The sequence below is a fragment of the Taudactylus pleione genome, unplaced genomic scaffold (assembly GCF_031769625.1).
Source record: "Taudactylus pleione unplaced genomic scaffold, aTauple2 ptg000093l, whole genome shotgun sequence".
In the NCBI taxonomy this organism is placed as follows: domain Eukaryota; kingdom Metazoa; phylum Chordata; class Amphibia; order Anura; family Myobatrachidae; genus Taudactylus; species Taudactylus pleione.
Window position 1 is genome coordinate 1,373,874 of NW_028284495.1, and position 23,417 is coordinate 1,397,290.

Consider the following 23,417-nt stretch of genomic DNA (forward strand, 5'->3'; position numbering starts at 1 on the left):
TTGGAAGATCATGTGACAGGTGTGGGAATGCACTAGTCTTATAACAGCAGTCTTGAAGGGGAATTTGAGACTTTACATTGTCTGAGGTGTTCTATAAATAACATTTCAATAATATATTCTATGCATGTCTAAATATTATACATTTAAATGATGGTACTTCCTAGCTCAGGGTTGTAATGCAGTTCTGTGTCTACCTCGGTATTCATACTGGCCACTATCATAATTTCATTCTTTCGTTTTACTCTATTTTTACATTTTCCACACTTCAACACAATAGGAACACACCGGACGCATATGCCAATTACTATGATGACAATCAGTATAAGGATCAAGAATTTGCCTATGCTGGCGATCACTTCCTGGACCCATTCCCCTAGACCTGAGAACCATTTCACTGGGTTCAGCCATGACACCCATCCTTCTATCTTTTCCCCTGCTTCAGCCACTGATGCGTTATGGTTCTTACGAAATTCCCACTTTAGCTACAGAATCTCATCCATCTTCTGGTCTATCACCTCCTTAGGGTCGCTGGTATCATTGGTGACATAAGTGCAACATTTTACTCCAAATTGGGTGGCTAAAGTTACGCAATACCCTCCAGTAACAGCAGTTAAATAATTCAACACTAGCCTGTGTTGCACTAGTTCTTTCTTGTACGCTTGCAATTCTCTCCCTGTGTACCTGAATGTGTCATCGTACATCTCGGTGATATATCCAGGAACTTGCTAAATTAATAGATAATATCTAAAATTTAATGTACCCCTAGCAATCCTAGTGGGATCCAGGGCGACTAAAACTTGGAAGCCAGTTGTCTCACTGATTAACTGAGCGGCTTTATGCATATCACCAGGTATCATATTTCTCTTGCCTCTGTGTTCATATTGTGTGTGAAGATAGGGTGACGGTGTGTTTTTACGTATTCCCAACATTTCAACATGTGTGAGGGTCATAACTTCTGGAAGTATTTTTCCCAAATAACATAACAATTACAATAGTAAAATTGGTCAGAAGCTCCCCTGATTGGCATTGCACTCCTCCTGACTCCACTCCATCAACTCCGCCATCAGCTCACATCTCCTTTATCGGTCCTCCATCACAGACACTGAGTATCCCCAAACAGATCATCATGACAAAAACTCTGGAAAGAAAAAGAACTAGGATGACCACAGCAGACCACTCCATTGCTGGAAGCACTGATCTACACATTTCTTTAGCTCAGATATCTCACCGTCACCTTTTTATTCCTTCCGGCACAAGCTCGCAATCGACAGGTCCACGTTATCGGCCTTGTCTCTGCCTTGTATCTCCATCGGTTGGTTAACCTCCCTATAGTGAGTGGAATGGACCCACGTATCTTCCCCGGCCACCCTTTGAGGATGCTGTATCGTCAGATACGGACCTTTGCACTGATCAGTTGAATGACCTGAGCTAAAAAAAATTTGGATCATAACAAATTCTTCCAGATTTGACATCATGACAGTTTACATTAGACATGTGAGTTAATAACACTTTCAATTTCTGTTATTCTCATTCATCTTCGTGAGACCCTGCACAGTAACCTCATTCTCATATTTTCACATGAGGCTGCCTGTTTGAACAGTATCTCAAAGGGGGGGCAAATAAAGGAAAAGACAGTCTGGGATAATCTTAGTGTTGTTACCCATCATCTTACACATGTTCTTGGAAACGTCACCTGTAAAATAAGTCCCCCTATCATTTTTAATAATTCTAGGGATATAGTATCTGCATACAGGTTCTTGCAATTAAATCTTGTTATTAATAGCTACTGTTCTAAATAATGCCTGTGCCACTGTTTTGGATAGTATTCCGAGTAGTCGACCTCAGCCTGGCATGGCTGCCGTTTATCTTCAGCAACCTTGTGTCCTATGAGCGGGAGATTAAAGCACAACCGTTTAATATCATTTAAACATGACCTAAAATACAACAATAAATCATCCACATTTTACATTAGAACAGATCCATTGATAGGTTGAAAAGATTATAAACAGTCATATAAGGCCTGGGAGAAGATACTGGGGTTACCTATGAACCCATGGGTACTTACTTATGTGTCCCACTTGGTGACAGTTAAAACATAATTTTGAACGGGGTGGATGAAAAGATTGTTGTGGGATTTGAGCAAGAGGGAAAGGTGGTGGGTATGGGTAAGGATAGGGAGGGTAAGGATATTGTGGGGGATATGAGTATGGGACCTGTGGTTGTGTATGATATGTGGGGTAAGGATGTGTTTGCTGTGGTGTGGGATTGGTGAGGACGTGTAATTGTTCAGGTGCAGGTGTGTGTGTGGGTGCAGGTGTGTCGGTTGGCTGTGATGTTATTGTCATTCCTTCCAGAGCTTGGATACTGACAGCCATTAGTTTTTCGCTCTGGGTCTCTCTCTTCTTTGTGATATTTTTATCATGTTCTATGGCAGACTCTATGAGGTTATCTATTGTGAGTCCCCTCCAGCCAGGTTGTGAGGTCTGAACCCGAATCTTTAATTCGTCTTTCAGACCGTCCATGAGTACCGTGACTATCATTCCCCTGTGGTGAGTGCTATCTTTAATATCTTCTATCCCAGTGTACTGGGTGATAGCCTGCAGAGCCCGGTTGCAATAGTCTTCTGCAGTTTCACTCTCCTTTTGTTTGATTGTGAAGATTTTGTTCCAGTTAACTACTACTGGAAAATATATACCCAATTGAGTCACAATGCGGGAAATGTTACCTTGGTTTACTTGGTCTGTTAAGGGAACATCGCCATCCAATACACAGTCCGTGATAAATGTTGTCACGTCGGTATTGCGTGGTAGACAGGCCCTTAACACCACATGCCAATCTTTATTAGTGGGCTCATAAGAACTACCCAAATTTCTCAAAAATCTTTGACATTTGGCTAGTTCCTTTTTGGGATCAGGGAAATCATTTATGATGGAATTTAGTTATGCTCTTGTCCGTGGACAATGCATTACTACTTCCCTCGTGGGCGCTACACCGTTTGCATCAGCATTTCCATTCGGAAAAGTTATTGTCCGAATGGGATGCAGACCGGAAGCGTTGCTACCTCTGACCTGGTTACCTGGCTGGGGGTTTAATCTGCTGCTGCTACGTATGGTATTACCTTCCTCTATTGGTGCAGAGTGTGTTAACACTTCCCTTGCTGTTACCGATGGAGATGGCGGAACCACCCGTGATTGTGGTGATGCAGCATCTATCATTTGCACAGCATGGGAAATGGCAGACATTACAATAGGCTCATCATCCACATCATAAATATTTTCTTTATGGTTGCTTAAGAGAGGGTACAAATTGCTTGTTACATTTTTATGGATATTTTTGGTAACTGTACTTGCACCTCCATCCACATAAGGTGGGGGAGGTGAGCGTGAACTGCTGGCAATACTCTCCACGATGCTACCTTGCTGCACGTGTGCGCCAATTTGTGGCTCGCCCGTATTGCAACTCAGCGTCGCGAATGTATTTTCTGGCAATGCGCTCGCAACGCTAGTTTGCGTCGTTTGCACATTTTTAAGCCAAGCATCCCCTTCATACTGCCATAGTTTTAAACATTCAAAATAATTAATCTTTTTCTCTCGGGATCGCACCATACTGATGTGATCCTGGACATTGTCTAACACATTTTTATCAAAACTACCAATTCTGGGAAACGATCTAACACACTTCCTCGTCATATTAAACCATAAATCACAATACCTTATTGCATAAGTACCGTCCTTAGTATGCATAATACGACGGGCCGATCCAATCTGAGCCTCCATTAGCAGCACATCATTGCCTAACATCTCTACTGTTTGCGTGGCTCCCATTCTGAGACAACTCCTACGCTTTTCAATAAAGATTTAAGCCGGTGAAAGACAATCAAGACACTTTCACTTACCTGTGGACGATTTAAGTCGGCGGCGTCCACACACCTGGATAAGATTTAGTAAGGCAACTTCCACACCTGGGTAAGATTTGAAAAAGGCAACTTCCACACCCAGATAAGATTTAGGAAGCAACTTCTAAACCTATGAGAGTTTATATGTCGGCTTCTCTCACGCACCTCTATACAACAAAGACAACATGTACACCTGCTACTGTGTATAGAACAGTAAAGCTTCTTACCGAGCGACTAGGCTAACCCTTGCACCTAGACCTTAAGGATCATACGATACCCTTAACTTTGTGTAACAGTGAATACTTGTTGAACACTTTTTTCCTGCGCAGAAAAATACACGTTACCCAGATATTGGTAATAGAATAAAATATAAACCTCAATGGCTTTGTTCAAACACGTGGCAGCAGAACCGGAAGTGCGTATACGCTATTGTGCGACCAGCCGCATACACATTAATGCGACTACCACACAACTGTATAATTACTTTTTAACTGCGTACGCAAAAGTGCGTCTTTTCTGTGCTCAAAACTGCGACTCAGCCGCATACTCAATACTACGGCACCCCTTTAAACGCTAGGTTCTATCAACAAAGGAAAACAAACTTTTTCCTTTCTTGTCCCTGGATTCTAGTCAGCTTCCTTTGCTCACACGAAAACGGATAGCGATCTTTCAGCACAAAGCGGTTGCAGGAAAACCCTGCATGTGGCCACTCCACCCTTTGCTGAGACATCGATAGCCGTGTGTGCCGTGTGAGTAGGTAAGTGACTTCACTGGATGAGCCCCCATCTGTTGATTTTAAAATGAACCTCTATATACCCCTGCCTGTACCTTCTAAAATCCTTCCTATAAACCTCTAAGGATGATGCTAATTTGCGTACGCAGTCATACAATAAATAGAGACTCCAGACTCAGAACATGTGGTTCCGAAGCACAAAGTATTATTCAAGTAAAAGTACAGTCAGTTACACGCTATGATCTGTATACAATAAGCGCAGATAAATACAATGAGAGAGACAGAGAGAAACACCCAGAGAGAGAGAGGCACACACACAGAGAGAGAGGCACACGCACAGAGAGAGAGACACACTTTAGGCGCAAAAGGAAATTATACAGACCCCAAGTACAGTATACATACGCAGGCGCTTCCGGACCCGGAGATAGGCATCAGCAAGAGACCTTCAGTTCATACAGCATTCAGCATGGACTAAAAAAACCAGTATCTGGGCACACTTATTTATCCCCCCCAGACTAAAACAGGACAATGGGGAAGTTTCTTGCTGATGTCATTGGTTCCCAGAGGAGAAGCATATGTTACAGCACATTTAACAGGCTGGTTCAAATAGACTCTCCCTGCCTCTAACAACAGGGGAATCTTTCTAGTAACGCCCTCTGTAACATTTAAACATTTTGTTGCTTGTAAGTTCTGCGATCCATAACTTGAGTTTGCATGATGCGATCTCTCCACCGATAACACCAGAATGCTGTAAAAAGCGTACGCATCAGAACAAAACCAAACACAACTTGCTTATCATGTATAATACCTTAGTTATCAAATACCTTTATTTCTCAGCATTTAAACTAACTTAACCAACTTAAATCATACATTTTGATGTTTATTGAACCTTATGTGTGAATATGAAATGTGAGTATTCGGGGTTTGATATAAAGACATATTTAATGTGTGTATGAAGATGAGTGCATTTGTCTCTTAACATTTTCTAGATAGTTCTACATGTCCTGTCAACAGGCCCTCCCACCTTTCCTGTGTTCAAAGGAAAGATACCTCTGTCGGTCTCTTGTGTGAAAATGCAAAATATCCCAACTACAAGAGACAGACCCAAAGTGACACTCCAGCCCCCGAAATCATGTCATTGCAGGAAGCCTGCTTATTTATTCTAGCCAGACCACCCGTAGTGGGCAAACACTATGCAGGAAGCTTATCTACACAAGCCAGTTGTCACCTGGCCACTTGCTTAATGCAATACTGTAAAGCCATTTCTGGAATATATCCTTTATAATACGTAAAGTAATGAAATAGGCTTTTAGTGAATCGCCGTAACCTATGATGATGGTCACAGATGCATTCGCATGATGCTAATGGTATTATCGCCACATGTACTAAAATGTGAGTTTATCTAAAATGGCACTTAGGCGGCCATTTTGCAAAATGGAGTCTTGCTGCCAGTCGCAAGATGGTGTCGCTGCGATTCAATTTTAAACTGATCTTGTCTCAGCCAATAATCCAGCTTCGACACACCTCCCACAAGTTGGATTGGCTTGCTGGGCACTTCTTGCGTACCAGCTCAATGGGGTTGAGATCTGGTAACTGCCCTGGCCACTCCATTACAGACATAATACCAGCTGCCTGCTTCTTCCCTAAATAGTTCTTGCATAATTTGGAGGTGTGCTTTGGGTCATTGTCCTGTTGGAGGTGGAAATTGGCTCCAATCAAGCGATGTCCACAGGGTATGGCATGGCGTTACAAAATGGAGTGATAGCCTTCCTTATTCAAAATCCCTTTTACCTTGTACAAATCTCCCACTTTACCAGGACAAAAGCAGCCCCAGACCATCACATTACCTCCAGTCCTCCACCATGCTTGACAGATGGCATCAGACACTCTTCCAGCATCCTTTCATTTGTTCTGCATTTCACAAATGTTCTTCTGTGTGCTCCAAACACTTCAAACTTCGATTAGTCTGTCCATAACACTTTTTCCAATTTTCCTGTGTCCAATGTCTGTGTTCTTTTGCCCATATGAATCTTTTCCTTTTATTGGCCAGTCTCCGATATGGCTTTTTCTTTGCCACTCTGCCTAGAAGGCCAGCATCCCGGAGTCGCCTCGTCACTGTAGACATTGACACTGGCGTTTTGCGGGTACCACTTAATGAAGCTGCCAGTTGAGGACTTGTGAGGCGTTTATTTCTCAAACTAGAGACTCTGATGTACTTGTCTTCTTGCACAGTTGTGCATCGGGGCCTCCTACTTCTCTTTCTACTCTGGTTAAAGCCTGTTTGTGCTATTCTCTGAAGGGAGTAGAACAATAATAGACTGTCAAGTTTCACATGAAAGTTCTTTTTCTGGCCATTTGGAGAGTATAATCAAACCCACAAATGTGATGCTCCAGATACTCAACTAGCTCAAAGGAAGGCCAGTTTTATAGCTTCTCTAACGAGGAAACAAATTTTCAGCTTTGCTAACATAATTGCACAAGGGTTTTCTAATCATCCATTAGTCTTCTAACACACTTAGCAAACACAATGTACCATTAGAACACTGGGGTCATGGTTGCTGGAAATGGGCCTCTATACACCTATGTAGATATTCCTTTTAAAAAACAGACGTTTGCAGCTAGTATAGTCCTTTACCACATTAACAATGTATATAGTGTATTTCTGATTAATTTAATGTTATCTTCATTGAAAAACAATGTGCTTTTCTTTCAAAAATAAGGAAATTTCAAGTGACTCCAAACTTTTGAACGGTAGTGTATGTAGATCACAAGCTAGCTTCAAGAGGGAACTGATGTCCTCTCTTCTGAAATAGACATTTTAAAAGATAAACCAGAAAGTAAGAAGAACAATTTGAGAACTCTGCATGTCTTTGAAACTGTCGCCCCTCCAACCCTGCGGGACTTTCTCACAAACTTCTTTCTATACCGTCTTCCAGACATCTCAACTGAGGATCTTCTCTTGGACAGAGTGCATCATGCTCTTCGCTCTAAACCCGCTACTGAACGACCAACCAACGACTTTATGCAATGGTCTGTCTTCACTACTACCATGTCAAGAAAAAACTGTCTGTGACCAAAAACAATGATTTTGTAGAGTATCAATTTCTTTGCCTGCAAATCGTCCATGATCTGGCCCCTCCACCTCTCAGAAAAACAGATACCTCCAGCCAATCACCAGAATCTTTAGTCGACACATCTGGTATCACTGGCAGCCCCCTTGTAAAAACTTGTAGTTTAAAAACAACCTCCAATTAAGTACATGATCAAGACACTAGATCAAGGTGAAGCGTTCTTTAACACTTAACATGCTGCTGGAACCTCCCCCTTCCAGAGCTTCACATTCTCTTGTAAACCAAAGAGACCCAACCCAACAGCTTCCAAATTGTCTTGAGAGACCCTGAGATGTGTGTCGCTCCATTCCTCCTTGAGGTCTCATCATATTTGAGGTTTGGCTTCAGATATCTAGTTCTATTTAACGTTTCCTCTTCAGGCCCTTTTGATTGGCCACCGGCACTTAATTCTATAAAGGGTTATGTTCTGATAATCAGCTGTTTGCTTACATTCTGCCATGATATTTAAATTTCTGTTTATTTTACAGCTATTACTTGATACCAGATCTTCACATTTTTGGTGACTCATATATATGAACCTCTTTTGTCAGTTTCAGCCTAATTTATACTACTATAAGCAGGGCCGGCTCCAGGCACGCTACGTTTGGGCAGCTGCACAAGGGTATTGGGGTCTAGCTGTAGAAGATCCTCCACCCACCTGCTGTTATTTTATGCACGGGGATGGCACAGTGAGAGAAGGGGCAGAGGGGGAGCGTGATATGGCGCTGGCTGCCGAGACACTTAGCACCTGCCCTGACTACAAGGCACCCTATCCTCTTTCACTCCCTAATCCAGTTTTTCAGAAAGCATTTTGGCTGCTACTTATTGTTTATTGTTTTGTTCTATAATTATTGTATTGTGTATGCATGATAATGATCTGATTTTCCCTATGTTGTAGATCCTCTCCTAGCCAGCTCCCTTTTCCCTTCCAGCTCTCCCCAGCTGAAAACTAGTGTAAGAAGAGAGGGTAGATGTCAAGGGAAGGGAGACAGACATTCCAAAAATCCTCAGTATAGACCACGGTTTTCGAAACGTAGTCCTCAAGACTCCCCAACAGTTCAGGTTTTAGCAATATCCATGGTTGAGCACAGGTGGTTAAATCAAATTGACTGAGGTACTAATTAAGTCACCTGTGCTCAACCATGGATCTCTCTAAAACCTGAGCTGTTGGGGAGTTGAGGCTCCTCCAAGGAATACCATGCATTCCTGTTATGGTGAACTTAGTCTCAATTCATTCTAAAGGTCTTAATTCTCCCCAAAAGAGGAAGCTTTCTCCTCGGAGTCACTTCCATAGGCTTAAGGCTCATATAGTAGCCGTTCAGGAAACGAATTTCCAACAGTCTGCTTCCCCGTATTTTTCTAACCCTAGGTTCCCAAAGTGTTATGGGGCCAACGGACCTTTAAAAAGGAGCCAGTGCTTGTCCTTGTAAGCATTGTCCCTTTGTTCTGTCGGCACAACACTTTGATGTTGATGGAAGGACTAATACTGGTGGGACGCATAGGGGAAGTCGAGGTTACATTGAATTCTGTTTATGCCTCGAATACCAGGCAGCTCTTTTTCTATTAGAAATTTTTGTTCAACTCTTCAAAGACCTAGTAAGGGAGCAGGGCCAGTTCTAGACATTGTGAAGCTCAGGGCGAAAGTTCCCAGTTGCCCCCCCCCCCCCCAATAAAGAAAGTACTCTATTTAGATGGAGTTCCTCTGTGCGTGCTTCCGGAAAGGGGGCGTGTCCTTGTGATGGCAGCGCAGCTTAAGTATCACACTGTGGGGAGTGCCCAGCACTTACGGAAGTGCTGGGCTTCCCCCAAGCTCTCCCCTCATGGTGAATAATTGCCATGCGCCTTGCACAGTATGTCTTAAGGTGCCCACACACATAGCGATATTTTACATGATCTGGCAGATTCCAATGCATTGGAACGACAGATCTTGTAAAATATGGTCAAATCGTGAGGAAATCGTGAGTCCCCACTCATGATCACGATGCACGTCCCTGCTCGTCGTACCTCGCATCCTCTGATCTACCGTGCTGTAGGGCAGATTAGCCAACCTGGAACACTATGGTAGCCGATCGTGAGGGTTTTCTTTCCTCACGACGAATCGTACGATTCATCGCACAATGCGGAATTTGACTGATGGCTTCCTGTGCACGCCCCATTGCCATCTTGTGCAGCATCGTGTATGGAGGAAGATAGTCTCACATTCTGGAGCCTGCACACTGAAGTGTTGTTTTGTCTGAAGTTTGGTGAGTATTTGTACAGTTTAAATGCAACCACACTGACCACCAATATGTGCTCCCCCACTGCCCACCAATGTGTGCCCCCAGGTAATAAATGCATGACCCAGCCACCGCCCGCCGTAATCTTTTAAAGCTGGGATCTTCTACCTTTCGGCCTCCAGCTGTTGTGGAACTACAGATCCCAGGATGCCCTGCCACCCACCCTTGGGAAATATCAGCATGTTAAAACTGTGGCAGGGCATCCTGGGATCTGTAGTTCCACAACAGCGACAGGCCCAAAGGTGGAAGACCCATGCTGTCAAACAAAGAAAAACCTATTCGAAATGAACACATGACATTCCTGTAAAAGAAAACACAATTACAATACCATAACAAACCTTTAAAAAACCTGTAAAAAAAGAAAATATTAAAACATTATTATCGTTTATTTATATGACGCCACAAGTGTTCCGCAGCGCCTTACAAGGTACAAAACCAAAAAGTGACTTACAGTAAAATACAATACAATGAAGGACAAGGACATGGATAATATACATTGATACATAGGTGACCATAACACCCAATTAAGCAACAAAGCATAGGCACCAGGTGTTAGGTGTCCTAGTGGTGAGTAAGAAGTAGATGAACATAAAGTAAGGAGAAGCACAAGAGGGTAGAGGGCCCTGCTCTCAACAGCATACATTCTCAAGGGGAGGGGCAGACAGACGGGCATGATACAGATGGGAAAGACAGGGAGGAGGGAGCATGTAGTAGCAAGTTAGGATGACAGCTGGAAAGCATTGATAAAGTAGTGGGTCTTGAGAGCCCGTTTGAAGGATTGTAGAGAGGTGGAGAGTCTGATGGGGAGAGGGAGAGAGTTCCAGAGGTGGGGAGCAGCACGGGCAAAATCTTGGAGGCGGGAGTGAGAGGAAGTAATCAGTTGGCATGAGAGGCAGTGTGCATTTGTTGAATGAAGAGGGCGGATAGGATAGTGAAGGGAGATGACGTCAGAGATGTAAATGGGAGAGGAGTGTGTGAGGGCTTTGTAAGCGAGTGTGAGAACCTTGAATTGGGTTCTGAAGGGGAAGGAGAGCCAGTGGAGTGCTTGTAGGAGAGGGGAGGCAGATGTAGAGCATTTGGAGAGGAAGATAAGCTGTGCAGCAGCATTAAGGATAGACTGGAGAGGAGAGAGATGGGATTTGGGGAGGGCAGATAGGAGGAGGTTACAGTAATCCAATCTGGAGATGACCAGTGAGTGTATTAAGGTTTTAGTAGCATCCTGGGTGAGAAAGGGTCTGATCCTGGAAATATTTTTAAGATGGAAATGACAGGACTGTGAGAGTTTCTGGATATGTGGTTTTGAAGGAGAGGGAGGAGTCCAGGATAACTCCAAGACAGCACACTTTGAGGCTAGAGGAGATAGTTGTGCCATCAATTGATAAAGAAATAGTGGGAGGTGAAGTTATGTGGGAGGGTGGGAAGATGATCATCTCAGTCTTAGACATATTAAGTTTAAGAAATCGCTGAGGCATCCAGGAAGATATAGCAGAAAGACAGTTGGAGATACGAGTGAGGAGAGAGGGAGAGAAAGGTAGATCTGAGTGTCATCAGCATAGAGATGATAATGGAGATCAAAAGAGCTGATGAGTTTACCTAGAGAGGGAGAAAAGGAGTGGTCCAAGAACAGAACCATTAAAAATGTTAACCATAACAACATTAAATTTAACAAAACTATATACACAAATATTTAAATGTCCTTTTTTTTCCCTCTTCATAGATATTATATGTCCATGGATAGGGAACGTGAATTTGTTACAGGATTCATCAGAATCCTGCACTCGAAAGAGTGTCTGTGGAAGATCAATTCTCTGAAGTACCACAACAAGTCGCACAAGTTGGCTGCACTAGAGGTGCTCTTGGAGAGTACGAAAAAGTACATAATTCATGCAGACTTGAAAACTGTATGGCAAAAGATTCAAAATCTCAGGACAGTGTACATAAAAGAAAAAAAGAAGGTGGATGACTCAAAAATCAGGAGCGGGCACAGATGATATATATGTGCCTGCGCTCTGGCACGACCATGATGTCATTCATCAGTGATCAAGAGCCTCAAAGGGAATCTATCATCTTGATGGCTGAGCGTGAGGGAGAAGAGGAGGTTGCAGAAGTGCCTGGACTGTCTGCAGAAGTCTTGGTAAGTAGTGACACAGTTTAAACCAAAATCCTTAATGTTTTTGTTGTTAAATCCCAAATGTCCAATTTAGTCAGTAGTTCACAGACAGTCCTCCTGCCATGGCACAGCACCTGGTCCATTAAAATAGGCCATGTATTCCTCCCTCACTACTTTGGCATGTGGCGGTGGATGTTGTTGTAATTGGTGGTGCAGACACAGATGTAAAATGTTCAATTTCCTCCAGGGGTCATACATCTTCTTCTCTATCTGGGACTGGTCCTCGTTGGGTAGATTTTCTTCGCAGAAAGTTGTACAGCACGCCATCACAACCCAGTCTATCTTCTCCACACTTAGATTGATGGTGGTGTGGAAAATGCGGAAGCAGTTGCTCATTATTCCAAACGCATTTTCCACATTTTGTTGGTGAGTCTCTGGTAGAAAGTCGTCTTTTTGAAGGACCCACCATCCGAAGCACGGCCATTCTTGCTGACATCCACAAACAGAAATTCGTAGTTGGGATTCACCACTGCCATGAGAACGATGCTGAAGAATCCTTTGTAGTTGTAGTAATATGATCCGGTGTTGGCAAGTGGGTTGATGCGGATGTGTTTCCCATCGATGGCTCCCCCGCAGTTAGGGAAGTTCCAACATTGTTCAAAATCTTCTGCGAAGCTGGTCCACTCCTCCACGGTGTTAGGAAACTGTAAAAATAGTAAAAAAGAAGGGGTTAAAACATGACTATAATATTTTATTTTATTTTATTTCCTATATAGACTCCCACCCAAGACCCTGATTTAGCATCCACACCGGACCTCAGTCTGCTCGGTGGTGACAGTGAGCCGGAGAATACCACACAAGTGGAAACTCCACTTCCACCTGGACCCTCATCTTCTTCCCGACAACCGCAAAAAAAGAAAAAAAAAACGGGAGAAAGGAGAACATAACTGAACGTGAGGACAATTTTTTCCAAAATGCAGAACGGCTGCTGCAGAAACCCCCTGATGCAATAGATGATTTCACAGCTCATGTGAACAGCACTTTGAGAAATATGGATACAGATACCCAAAGAAATTTTCTCAGGTTAAACTACGACCTTTTGGGTCACTATATGAGCAAAAATATCAACAATTCTACGTACATAGCAGACCCAATGCTATTTTCCCCTGCCCGAAATAGGTATGTCCATCCCCCCCCTGCCCAGTTAGATATTACTCCCCCACCAAGCGCCAGCATGACCTTGTATAATGCTCTGCTGGATGCAGCGGATGAATCGCCCCGTTATACAAAGATGTAATTTTTTTTTCTTGCTTTTAAAATCACCAAATTTTATGAATTCCAATAGGTGCTTGCTGCATGGGATAGGGTGGTGATGACTCCATTTGGACAAGGTCACTACACACGGCACAAGTACACATTGCTGGAAGCCAGGGCCACAATGTATACTTGTGCCATGTGTGTATTGGCCTGTTCAAACTGGCGTCTGACCCACCCTATCACATACAGCCAGCTACCTATTGGGAATCATAAAATTTGGTGATAATGTTCTTTTGTAAAATTGTTACAAAAAATGTATATTGCACACAGTTTAGTGCACACTTTCAGTTGCCTACAGGTCAGTGCACATTGTACTAAATGCAGGCTATAAGGCTATATATTGTATACATAATTGCTATATGTTGAGAAAAAAATAAAAATTATTTTTTTTCTTTAAACAAGAAACCAATGTGTGGTGGTTTTTTTTGTTTTTTTTTACTTACCTTGCAATACTGGTACTGTAGCACTTTAACGATGGCTTTGCAGGTCTCCGGAATGATGATGCCCAAGGACTGAGGTGAGATGAGTGTCCCAAACTTCAGGTCTTCAAATGACCTTCCTGTAGCCAGGTACCTCAGGGTAGCCACCAGTCTGTCTTCAGCAGGGATTGCCCGCCACCTTGTGTCCTGTCTCTGGATGTGGGGGGTCACCAGATGCAGCAATTCCTGGAAGAGGCGTCATCCATGCGCAGGTAGTTCCGATAGTCGTCCGGGAGTTGGGAAACTACATACTGACTCAGCATGTGGCCCACCAGGCCATCCAGCAGTCCCTGTCATTATCTCTGAGTACAAATAATTCCTCCGTATTTAATTTCTGGTGCTCAGTTAAAGCAGTGACGCAGGGATACAGATGGCAGCGCGGCTTAAGCAAGCCTATAGGCAATGTAGAGCAAGTGTCTAGGCTGAGGTGGCCAGATTGGAGGAAGCTCATAAAGCGAACCCCTCTAATAAATGGCTTTTTCAGGATTTACGTAGTGGTAGAGATCGCGTTAATGTTTTCTCCCTTCAAGAGGTTCAGCATAACCTGGCTCGTTTGAACCATAAATTTTATGTTTGATAGTCACTCTAGCTGCTTACTGGTGAGTAAATTGAAGGGATGGGGGGCAAAGGAACAAGTACATAATGTATACAATTCTACGGGTGCTAATGTCTTGACTCCTATTAGTTAGATATTAAGTTTGCTGAGCATTATTCTCAACTGTACAAACTTTATTCTGACCCCCATACACATCTGCCGACTAGCGAAGTATTACTGAATATTTATATGATTTTAATTTGCCCTCTCTATTGATACTGATACCTGTCTGTCCCTGGGATCCCCGTGGTTGCTAGAGGAAGTGGAGGCTGCCATTGATTCCATACCTTCAGATAAGGTCCCAGGTGCTGATAGCTATCCATCGAATAAATAATTTAAAAAGGTGTTAGCGCCAGTCCTGGTATCCATGTTCAATGAGATATTTGAGCTTGGTTGCTTCCCAAGAGAAATGCTGGAAGCACAGGTTGTTGCTCTTCCTAAGCCTGGTAAGGCCCCCACAGCAGTACAAAACTACCGCCCAATAGCATTGTTGAACTCTGACGTTAAGCTTTACGCCAAGTTGGTTGCTAAAAGGCCCCTTTGCTCCCCTCTTTAGTCAAGCCAGATCGGGTAGGATTTGTCATGGGCAGATGGGGTCCCGATAACACATGCCATGTCTTCAACATTATAGAACACTGTGTCGTGTAAGGAGCCACTGTTAGTTCTTTCCCTTGATTCCGAGAGGGCGTTTGATGGCCTCCACTGTGGCTACCCTCAGGCTGTTTTAAGTCATTTTGGCTTTGGGGGCAGAATACTGGATTCCATCTTAGTCCTTTTTTCCTCTCCCTCAGCTAAGATTTATGTTAGTGATATTAAAGCTCAAGGATAAAAAACCATTAACGACAAGGTTGCCTGCTTTCCCCTCTAATTTTTGCATTGGAAATTTAACCACAAGTGTGAAAATTTGGAATTCGAAAACCATATAAGTTTCGTGGTATGCCTCATAAGATTAGCCTATTCGCTGATAGCATTTTATTGTGTTTGCTAAAACCTCTTGCGCAGAGATTTCTTTTTATAAGTTAAACACTATGAAGATTGAGGCCCTTCTGTTTAACATTCCTCCTGGTGTCAGTAGATTGCGGGCAGATTATAAATTTGCTTGGCATTTTCACTCGCTCACTTGCCTAGGTGTTTAGTTAGAGAAGGTGGCATTATTGATTTGTAATTCTAACCCACTGCTTAAGGCACTTGAGGAGCTCACAAAATGTTGTTTTCATATGTTTTATTAATATTAAATGTGTGTTTTATAAATTGACCAAGCCGCATATAAAATTGTATTGGATACATTTTTTGGGTACCCACTAACGCTGTTCTTCTCCTTTTAAGCCAGAGGTTCTCAAACTCAGTCCTCAGGACCCCACACAGGTCACATTTGCCAGGTCACCCAGCAGGAGTACAGGTGTATTCATTACTCACTGGCACATTTTAAAAGATCCACAGGTGGAGATAATTATTTCACTTGTGATTCTGTGAGGAGACATGGAAAACATGCACTGTTTGGGTTCCTGTGGACTGAGTTTGAGAATCTGTGTTTTAAGCTATTTCTTTGACAACAGGTTCTCAAACTTGATCCGTGGGACCCCAAACAGTGCATGTTTTCCAGGTCTCCTTACAGATTCACAAGTGAAATCATTAGCTCCACCTGTGGATCTTTTAAAATGTGTCTGAGTAATGAATACACCTGTGCACCTGCTGGGTGACCTTGAAAATGTGACCTGTGTGGGGTCCTGAGGACCGTGTTTTGAGAACCACTGTCTTTGACTAAGGAGTCTAACACCCTCCTTTAAACAGCTGCTAATTGACAAGTCCCACTCCTGCTATTTATTTGTGTTTTATACATATTGTCTCAGAAAAGGCTACATACATGATGCATACCTACTATAACTAGCAACAACTGTAAGCATGTATTTTAAATGCCTAATTTAGTAGCGTTAGCAGTCCTTACCCAACTTTTTGAAGTTAACACATAGGTGAACTGTTGTAATGTACATTTTATTATACTAAAAGTCACATTCAGATGTTTAATTTTAAGATTTTTTTAATTAAACATGTTTTTGTATAGTATCATATATAATATAATCCCATGCAAATGTATGAGTTCCATATTATAAGTTCAGCATTTTCAATACTCATTTTCACTATAAAGAATGACAATAAAAACTTTTATACACTAGTTTTGTATGAGAAAAAAAACCTGTTGTCACTCCTGCTCTTTATTGATATAGCTTTCAATGCAGAAAAACTTCATCAATGAAGTACATACTGCATAGTTGTGTCGTCCCTCCGATTAGCATTCCCAAATATCTCCACTGTAATGTATATCAGGTGTTGGTAACCTGTGGCAATCTGGCTGCTGTGGAACTACACATTCCAACATGCCCCACCATAGTTTTAGCATGCCTTAACAGCAAAACTGTTGCGGGACATGCTGGGATACGTAGTTCCACAGCATTTGAACTTCCAGAGGTTGCCTACCCCTGATGTATATGATACAATATGCTGATGTGTTAATGAACAGATTTTCAACACTTAACAGAGGACTAAGTACATGATTTATCAATGCTTCAGTGCCCCTGTGAACAAGCCCTAGTAAGCAAGCCCACCTACTTGTTTAAGTGTTCCTTTATGCAATGGTTCCCAAACTCGTTCCTCTATGCACCCTAATATTCCCAGTTTTATAATAATTGAGCCCATGAGAATTATTTAGTACCTCAGTCATTTTGTTTTTTTTAACCATCTGTGCTCTGCAATGGATATCCTTAAAACATGAACGGTTATGGTGCCTTGAGGACTGTGTTTGGGAGCCACTGCCTCAATGGAATGTAAATGGGAAAATACACCAAAATATGAAAATCATTTCATATGTATTTTAAATTATAGACGACGTATCTGTAACAAACTAAAGCAAGAAAAAAAAGTGGTGAACATTCGTGCACTGAATATTCCCCACTTGTCATTTATACTTACAGTATTTCAAAGAACGGTTTATATACTGTAACATTGGAATTAACCATAAAAAAAAAGACAAGGAAAATATACTTAGCAATAACAAAATAATTTTACTAAAATAGATTTACATTGCAAAGTTGATTAAGGAGACAGCAAACACTTGTAGAACCTTACAGTTAAATGTGTGAATTGAGTCTTGGTTAGTAGAAATAAGATACAATATATTAAGTTTTGTAAATATTAATTCTTGTAAGATAGATGGAACATTTTAAAATGATCACATATTCATGTGCTCAGTGCCTATTTATGTGCATAATTAAGGTCACAGAGTGAGATAACACGCCCAGAACATATACATGTGCAACAGGTCTCCACCCCACTTATTAAATCACTATTGTCTTACAAATGCCTCTTTGACTATTGTTCAATTTGCAAGTAAGGGCCAAAGTAAGGTTATTAAGTGTATTAGATTCATTTTGTAACTATAAACCCATGCAAAATAGTGAACATGTTCAACTTTGGCCGGCCACCCCTCCATTTAGTTCACGAGCCTCTCAAATCCAACAGTTTGCGGTCACCCTGATCTAGGTGCCAAATATGAGCTTACCTAGTTTTACCTGTAACTTGCCCTCGATGTTCTATTGTACAACAAAGGTCAGTGCAACTTACACAGATTGCCATCGTTATGTGCCTTTGCTTTCTACACTGTACTAAATTATATAAAGTACTCCCATTCTACCTACAAAATAAGTGACATGACCTGTCACTCTCTACACACAATGGCCCCAATCCACATAGTATCATGACATTAGTCAAACTGTGTAAACTGCCTTTCACACTCAGCCAAACGTTTCTTATAGCCTCATATAGAATGGCCTTTTTATGGTCCAGGGAAATAGGAACTGAAGGCACGAGGTTAGGCATAAGCCATATACTTTACATTTCCAATGACAATAGATTAGATCCTTTACTATTACTGGGACAATAAAGAAATCTGTTCCCTACTATCTGTAGTAGGAAGTTGATGATATCACACAAGAACATGGAGTGCCAGGTTCATTTCCACATAATATTAAATAATTCATAACGAGAAACAGATAAATTAAGCAGGGTTGTTATTCACAGCTCTGGCATCTTCCTTTTCTTTATCGTATTTTATGCTTTTTAAGTCTTAAATTTATTGGTGTGAGTTCCAATATAAAACTTGGGTGTTCCATTAAATACAAGTTCTAGGTTAACAACATCTTGGTTCCAATGGAGTTGTAGACTTGTGGTTGGGTAAAGTGGCACTGTGAACAGGGCTGTCTGCACAATGGGGAACACACTGTGCCCATCTTTACACCATTTTACAAAAATGTAACTAGGAGAGCTCAAAGGTAACGCTCTCCGAAGCCTAAACATCACAAATATTGCCGAAATTTTTGGTTATATATCTGAAAAGGTATATTTTATTATCTGTGCAGTATAAATATTGCAAATAAAATAGAACTAAGAGACCATATTGTACTGTTTTCCAACTTCATGTAATAAGTCTCATTTACAGTTAATTCTTCCTTTTAAGCTGTAAGAAGCCAAACATGCTATAAAGACTGGTTATTGTATATGTATTCATGGATATTTAACGAAGATTTTTATTAAAATCCCTGAGATAATACTTAGCTTTACATTTTTCTAGCCACTAAATTTGTTATATGTGTGATATATGTTAACACACTCACCTGCTGACCTTGCTGCTGTAAAACAAACAGATTGCCTTATATGTTGTGTATAGAATATAAAGGCACAAAGACAATTTAAATACTACTTGTATACAGTGTGTAGAGCAAACGCGTGGTTTTATATTCTGGCTGCTTTTTCAGTTACAGAACAATGCTCTTGCAGAAAAGGAAAACCTTATGATAAATATTTGAAACCTGTTAATCTGGTTATATTTATGAAACAGTGATGTGGCAGGGACTCTTGTTGGTTTAGGCAAATCATGCCATCACGTGTACCTGTCACTTAAACATATTGGTACAGTCCACAAAATGGCTGCCTCAGCTGTGAGTAGGTGACCGGCACACGTTTACTGGATTATCTATCTTCCCCCTTTAAATACTAAAAGATTACAGTCTTTTATGTACACATGTTTTCATAGTTTCTAGGAATCTGATGCCAAAGACTCCATGTAAAATGTACCCCACATATATTCTGATGACACAGAAATCAGAAAGCCATGGTTAGAAAGTACATTACTGGACGTGGTTATTCAGCATTTGCAGATTCTCCAGGTGCCCTTAACTAGGGAAAGGAGCACTGAAATAACCTGTTCAGTCAGTTTTATAATACAAAAGGGGACTTGTCCATGATCTATGGCTGCTGTTGATATTGTGATTCTGTAGCTGTGTAGAAGTCGTCCAACACACTTTGTAAATAATCAAACGTAGGTCTCTCTTCCGCTTTCTCCTTCCAGCACTGTTTCATGATTTCATAGTACTCTTCAGGACAGTTGTCCATGCGCGGCATCCGATATCCACGCTGGAGTGCTGACATCACATCTGCGTTGCTCATGCCTAAAATGGCGATGAAAAAGTTACACAATATCAGCGGACAGTATTAGAACATGATGCTTACTTGCAAACTCTTGGATTTTCTGTCAGCTGTCTCTTCAAGTCATACTTAATACATACTTGTCTACCTTTAATAATCTCTTCCCAGGAGAAGCCTGAGTAAGAGAAACAGCAGGGGGCCGACGGGGGCGGGGCCTGATGATTTACATCATTAAACCCCACCCCCTTGCGGTAAAATTGCCACGATTGGATAAAATTTACATAGGGGGCGGGGCCAAAAGCTGTGATTCATGCAGAATCACGTCTTAAGCTCCACCCCTTCACGGAGACTCGAGATCGCAGCGGGTATTCTCATTCTGCCCACTTCACTAGGAAGTGGGCAAAATGCGGGAGAAATGCCTACCCTTCCGGGGGTGTGGGGGGTTACCCGAAAAATTGGGAGCCTCCCGCTAAAACCGGGAGGATAGGCATGTATGACTTAAGAAAAAAAAAATTTCAGGATAAATTTTCCCCTTCCAAGTATAACTTCACATAGTTCCAACTTCCAACCATACATGTTTTGTAGATTTCATCACTAGAGGAAAATCAGGCACTTCTGTTGAGTCCTGAACCATATAACAGTGTTTTCGCTGTAATCCTGTATTAGCTTAAATCGCCCAGATGGAACTATTAATATCTATTAGAACCTGATATGAATTGAGAAACACAATTTTAAAATACTACAAACTATGGGCCTGATTCAGAGCCGCTCATAAGCGGCCGCTCGTTCGCTCTGAGCGATGTTTGCCCAACTGCGCATGTGTGAACCAGTCAGTGCGGTCGAAATTCATGTGCTCGCAAAATAGCGAATGCCTGATAATTTGAGTGACAGAAAGAGGCGTATGTGGATGGTAACGGGGGAAGGTGCTTGAAAACGGGGAGTGGAGATCCGAACGCAGGCGTGCTTAAAGGTCATAACGGGCGTTTTATGGGTGTGCATAATTAAAACAGCAGCGTCATTGACCACGTCACTGGGTTATTTTATAGTCAGAACTGCTCGCAAAATTGTGGTAGGAAAAACCAACCCCAAGAATAGCGAGCAGTTCATACCCTGGTTGATGTACTCGATTAATCTAATAAATAGCGGACATGGTGTAGGATGCGAGCGGCCAGGGGGCGCAGTTTTTCAAAAAACGACCGCAAGTTTGGTTCGCTTGTTCAGACCTAGAGGCGTGAACAGACCGCAAAGAGCGAACGGTTGATTTGAATAGCCACCCCTATTTTCTGGACGAGCGAGCGCTAATTGCGTCCGGCTCTGAATCAGGCCCTATATCTGTATTATTAACACATGCGTTCAAAATGTCAAGAAAGTTCTGAAACAAAACACACATCAGTGGGTCAGTTGCCCATGAAAGATATTTATTGTATTTGTTTTACCGCTCTTCTAACCACAGCTGTTCTCCATCCCAAGATATCCTGACCCATTGTTCTGCACACTACAGATCTGATTCCCTCCTACCCTCATTATCCATCCAAGCCCTACTAAGATCTATCATGGTGACTACATGTTCTCTGGCACTCACAATTAGTCTAAAGATTTACTTTTATGACTCAAAGAAGTTTTCCTTATGGAGTAATGTAATTTGTAAAAGTATATACAGGGCTGTTTAAATTAAAGAATCTCTACTTAGAGCACTCTAGAGAGAGTTATAAGGTTCGTAATGAAGTGACATTTAGATAATGGGTACTTCAGATGATAGTTACAAATAGTTTCACAAAGAAATCATTGGTATAGCATAACAGTTGTTCATTGTATCCTCCATAGTGGTCAACAATAGTTTCCATCCGAAGAACTGCATTCTCTATAACAAAACTTAACATGTCAGGATGACATCTAATGATGTCTTGCAGATCTAACTTGATACTGTATGACACCCTTCCTGATGAACCTAGTTGTTCACAAAATCCCATATCCAAAAGTTGCTTGAGGTGATGCCCGAGGATCAGAGTTGCCAAGATGTCTATAAGTAGAGGGTGATGACCTGTTCTTTGGTAAAGTGCTGCCTTAGCAATTTGTAGTGCTTTTCAAGTGATCTGTATGGCAAATTCACCAAAAGGTGACCACACTGGTAAGTAATTTTTTTTCCAATTAATGGCCAACTCATCCTCTGAAGTACCTCTCTTCCAAAGTTCTCTTCGTTATGGACTTAAGAACTCACTACAGACTTATCTCAGTAAGGATACTCTAATTATAACAGTATTGTATAAATTTCATAAGACAATTGTATCAATAATAACACAATACCGAAAGTTGACTTGTGTACTATATACATTTCTGATTGGAGGAAGTTGGTTAAAATAAATTAACATTTTGGCTCTATAAGGTATAAATACAAATCTAAAGAATAAAAGGTAACAATATTAGTAACAGAACACAGAAGTACTCTACGCACTGGGAAGCAGCAATTTTGTATTTACTTGACCACTGTTCAAATTTATGGTTTTTCTCCTCTGACCTGCTTGGAGACAGAAGGAGATGCTCAGATCGGGGAACAGATAACAGTTCATGGGAAGGTCATAAAGTTTTGTATGGTGACTTACCAATAAGCCAATGTTCACATGACATGTTAATCTGCTCCCCAAATTTCTTGATCTGTGAAACGTCATAAACCTACATCCTATAGCAAAGACCATCCCCAACATGTTGTGTTGACAAGCAGGATCTTTGCTAATATGTATTGATACACAAAGTCAAGGAAAAAAGGGGTACTATGTGACAGCCCAGACAGGCATGTCAAATTCTGAAATGGTGTACAATTCTCGGGAAGCCAATCTGATATTGGGAACTGCTCCATTTTTCTTACAAACAAAAAGGGGTAAAAAGTATTATCCCAATACTATCTTTGTACAGTATGTCCTTCTTATTAATTGCCTTTGTATATACTTTAAGCATTGCAGTATCTTTCTCATATTAAGCTTCATTTAATAAGATTGGTCACTGTGCTTCTTCTAAGGTCCATTTTGCCAATGTATTCGGCCAATCCATGCTACATATTTTTACTACAGGTTATTATTTGAGGCAATAATTACTCATACTTAATTGTCATTGTACGGAGAACTTAAGGATTCCTATTTGAAGAGTGTTGCTCCTGAAAAACTCTTAAGTGGTGACAGCTATATTTGGAACATTAATAGTAAGTGGGAGAGGTAATCATTTCTGTAAACAGATTAGGTGGTCCAGAACACTGGATAAGTATATCTTGAGATGGATACCACCTCACCTGTCCATACAACAGAAATGTATCCTCACAGTTGTGGTGAGAACTCATCCATTAAAAGTATTCATAAATACAAGGGACATAAACCTATTATACAAACAAATAATAGTGTATGTAATTATAAATAAAAACAAATTCCAAAAGAAA

At 41.4% G+C, this 23,417-nt stretch overlaps 1 protein-coding gene across 4 annotated transcripts in view; it reads right to left on the reverse strand.

Annotated features, from left to right (window-relative positions):
• Window positions 1–16,578: 16,578 nt before the first annotated feature.
• The window catches only part of LYN (LYN proto-oncogene, Src family tyrosine kinase), a 116,550-nt gene continuing 109,711 nt past the window's right edge, over window positions 16,579–23,417 (reverse strand). For all 4 annotated transcript variants that reach the window (XM_088469527.1, XM_088469524.1, XM_088469526.1 and 1 more), the window contains exon 13: window positions 16,579–20,016. In XM_088469527.1, coding sequence (XP_088325653.1) covers window positions 19,814–20,016 — 203 coding nt within the window. In that variant the 3' untranslated portion in view covers window positions 16,579–19,813. The remainder of the gene's footprint in view (window positions 20,017–23,417) is intronic.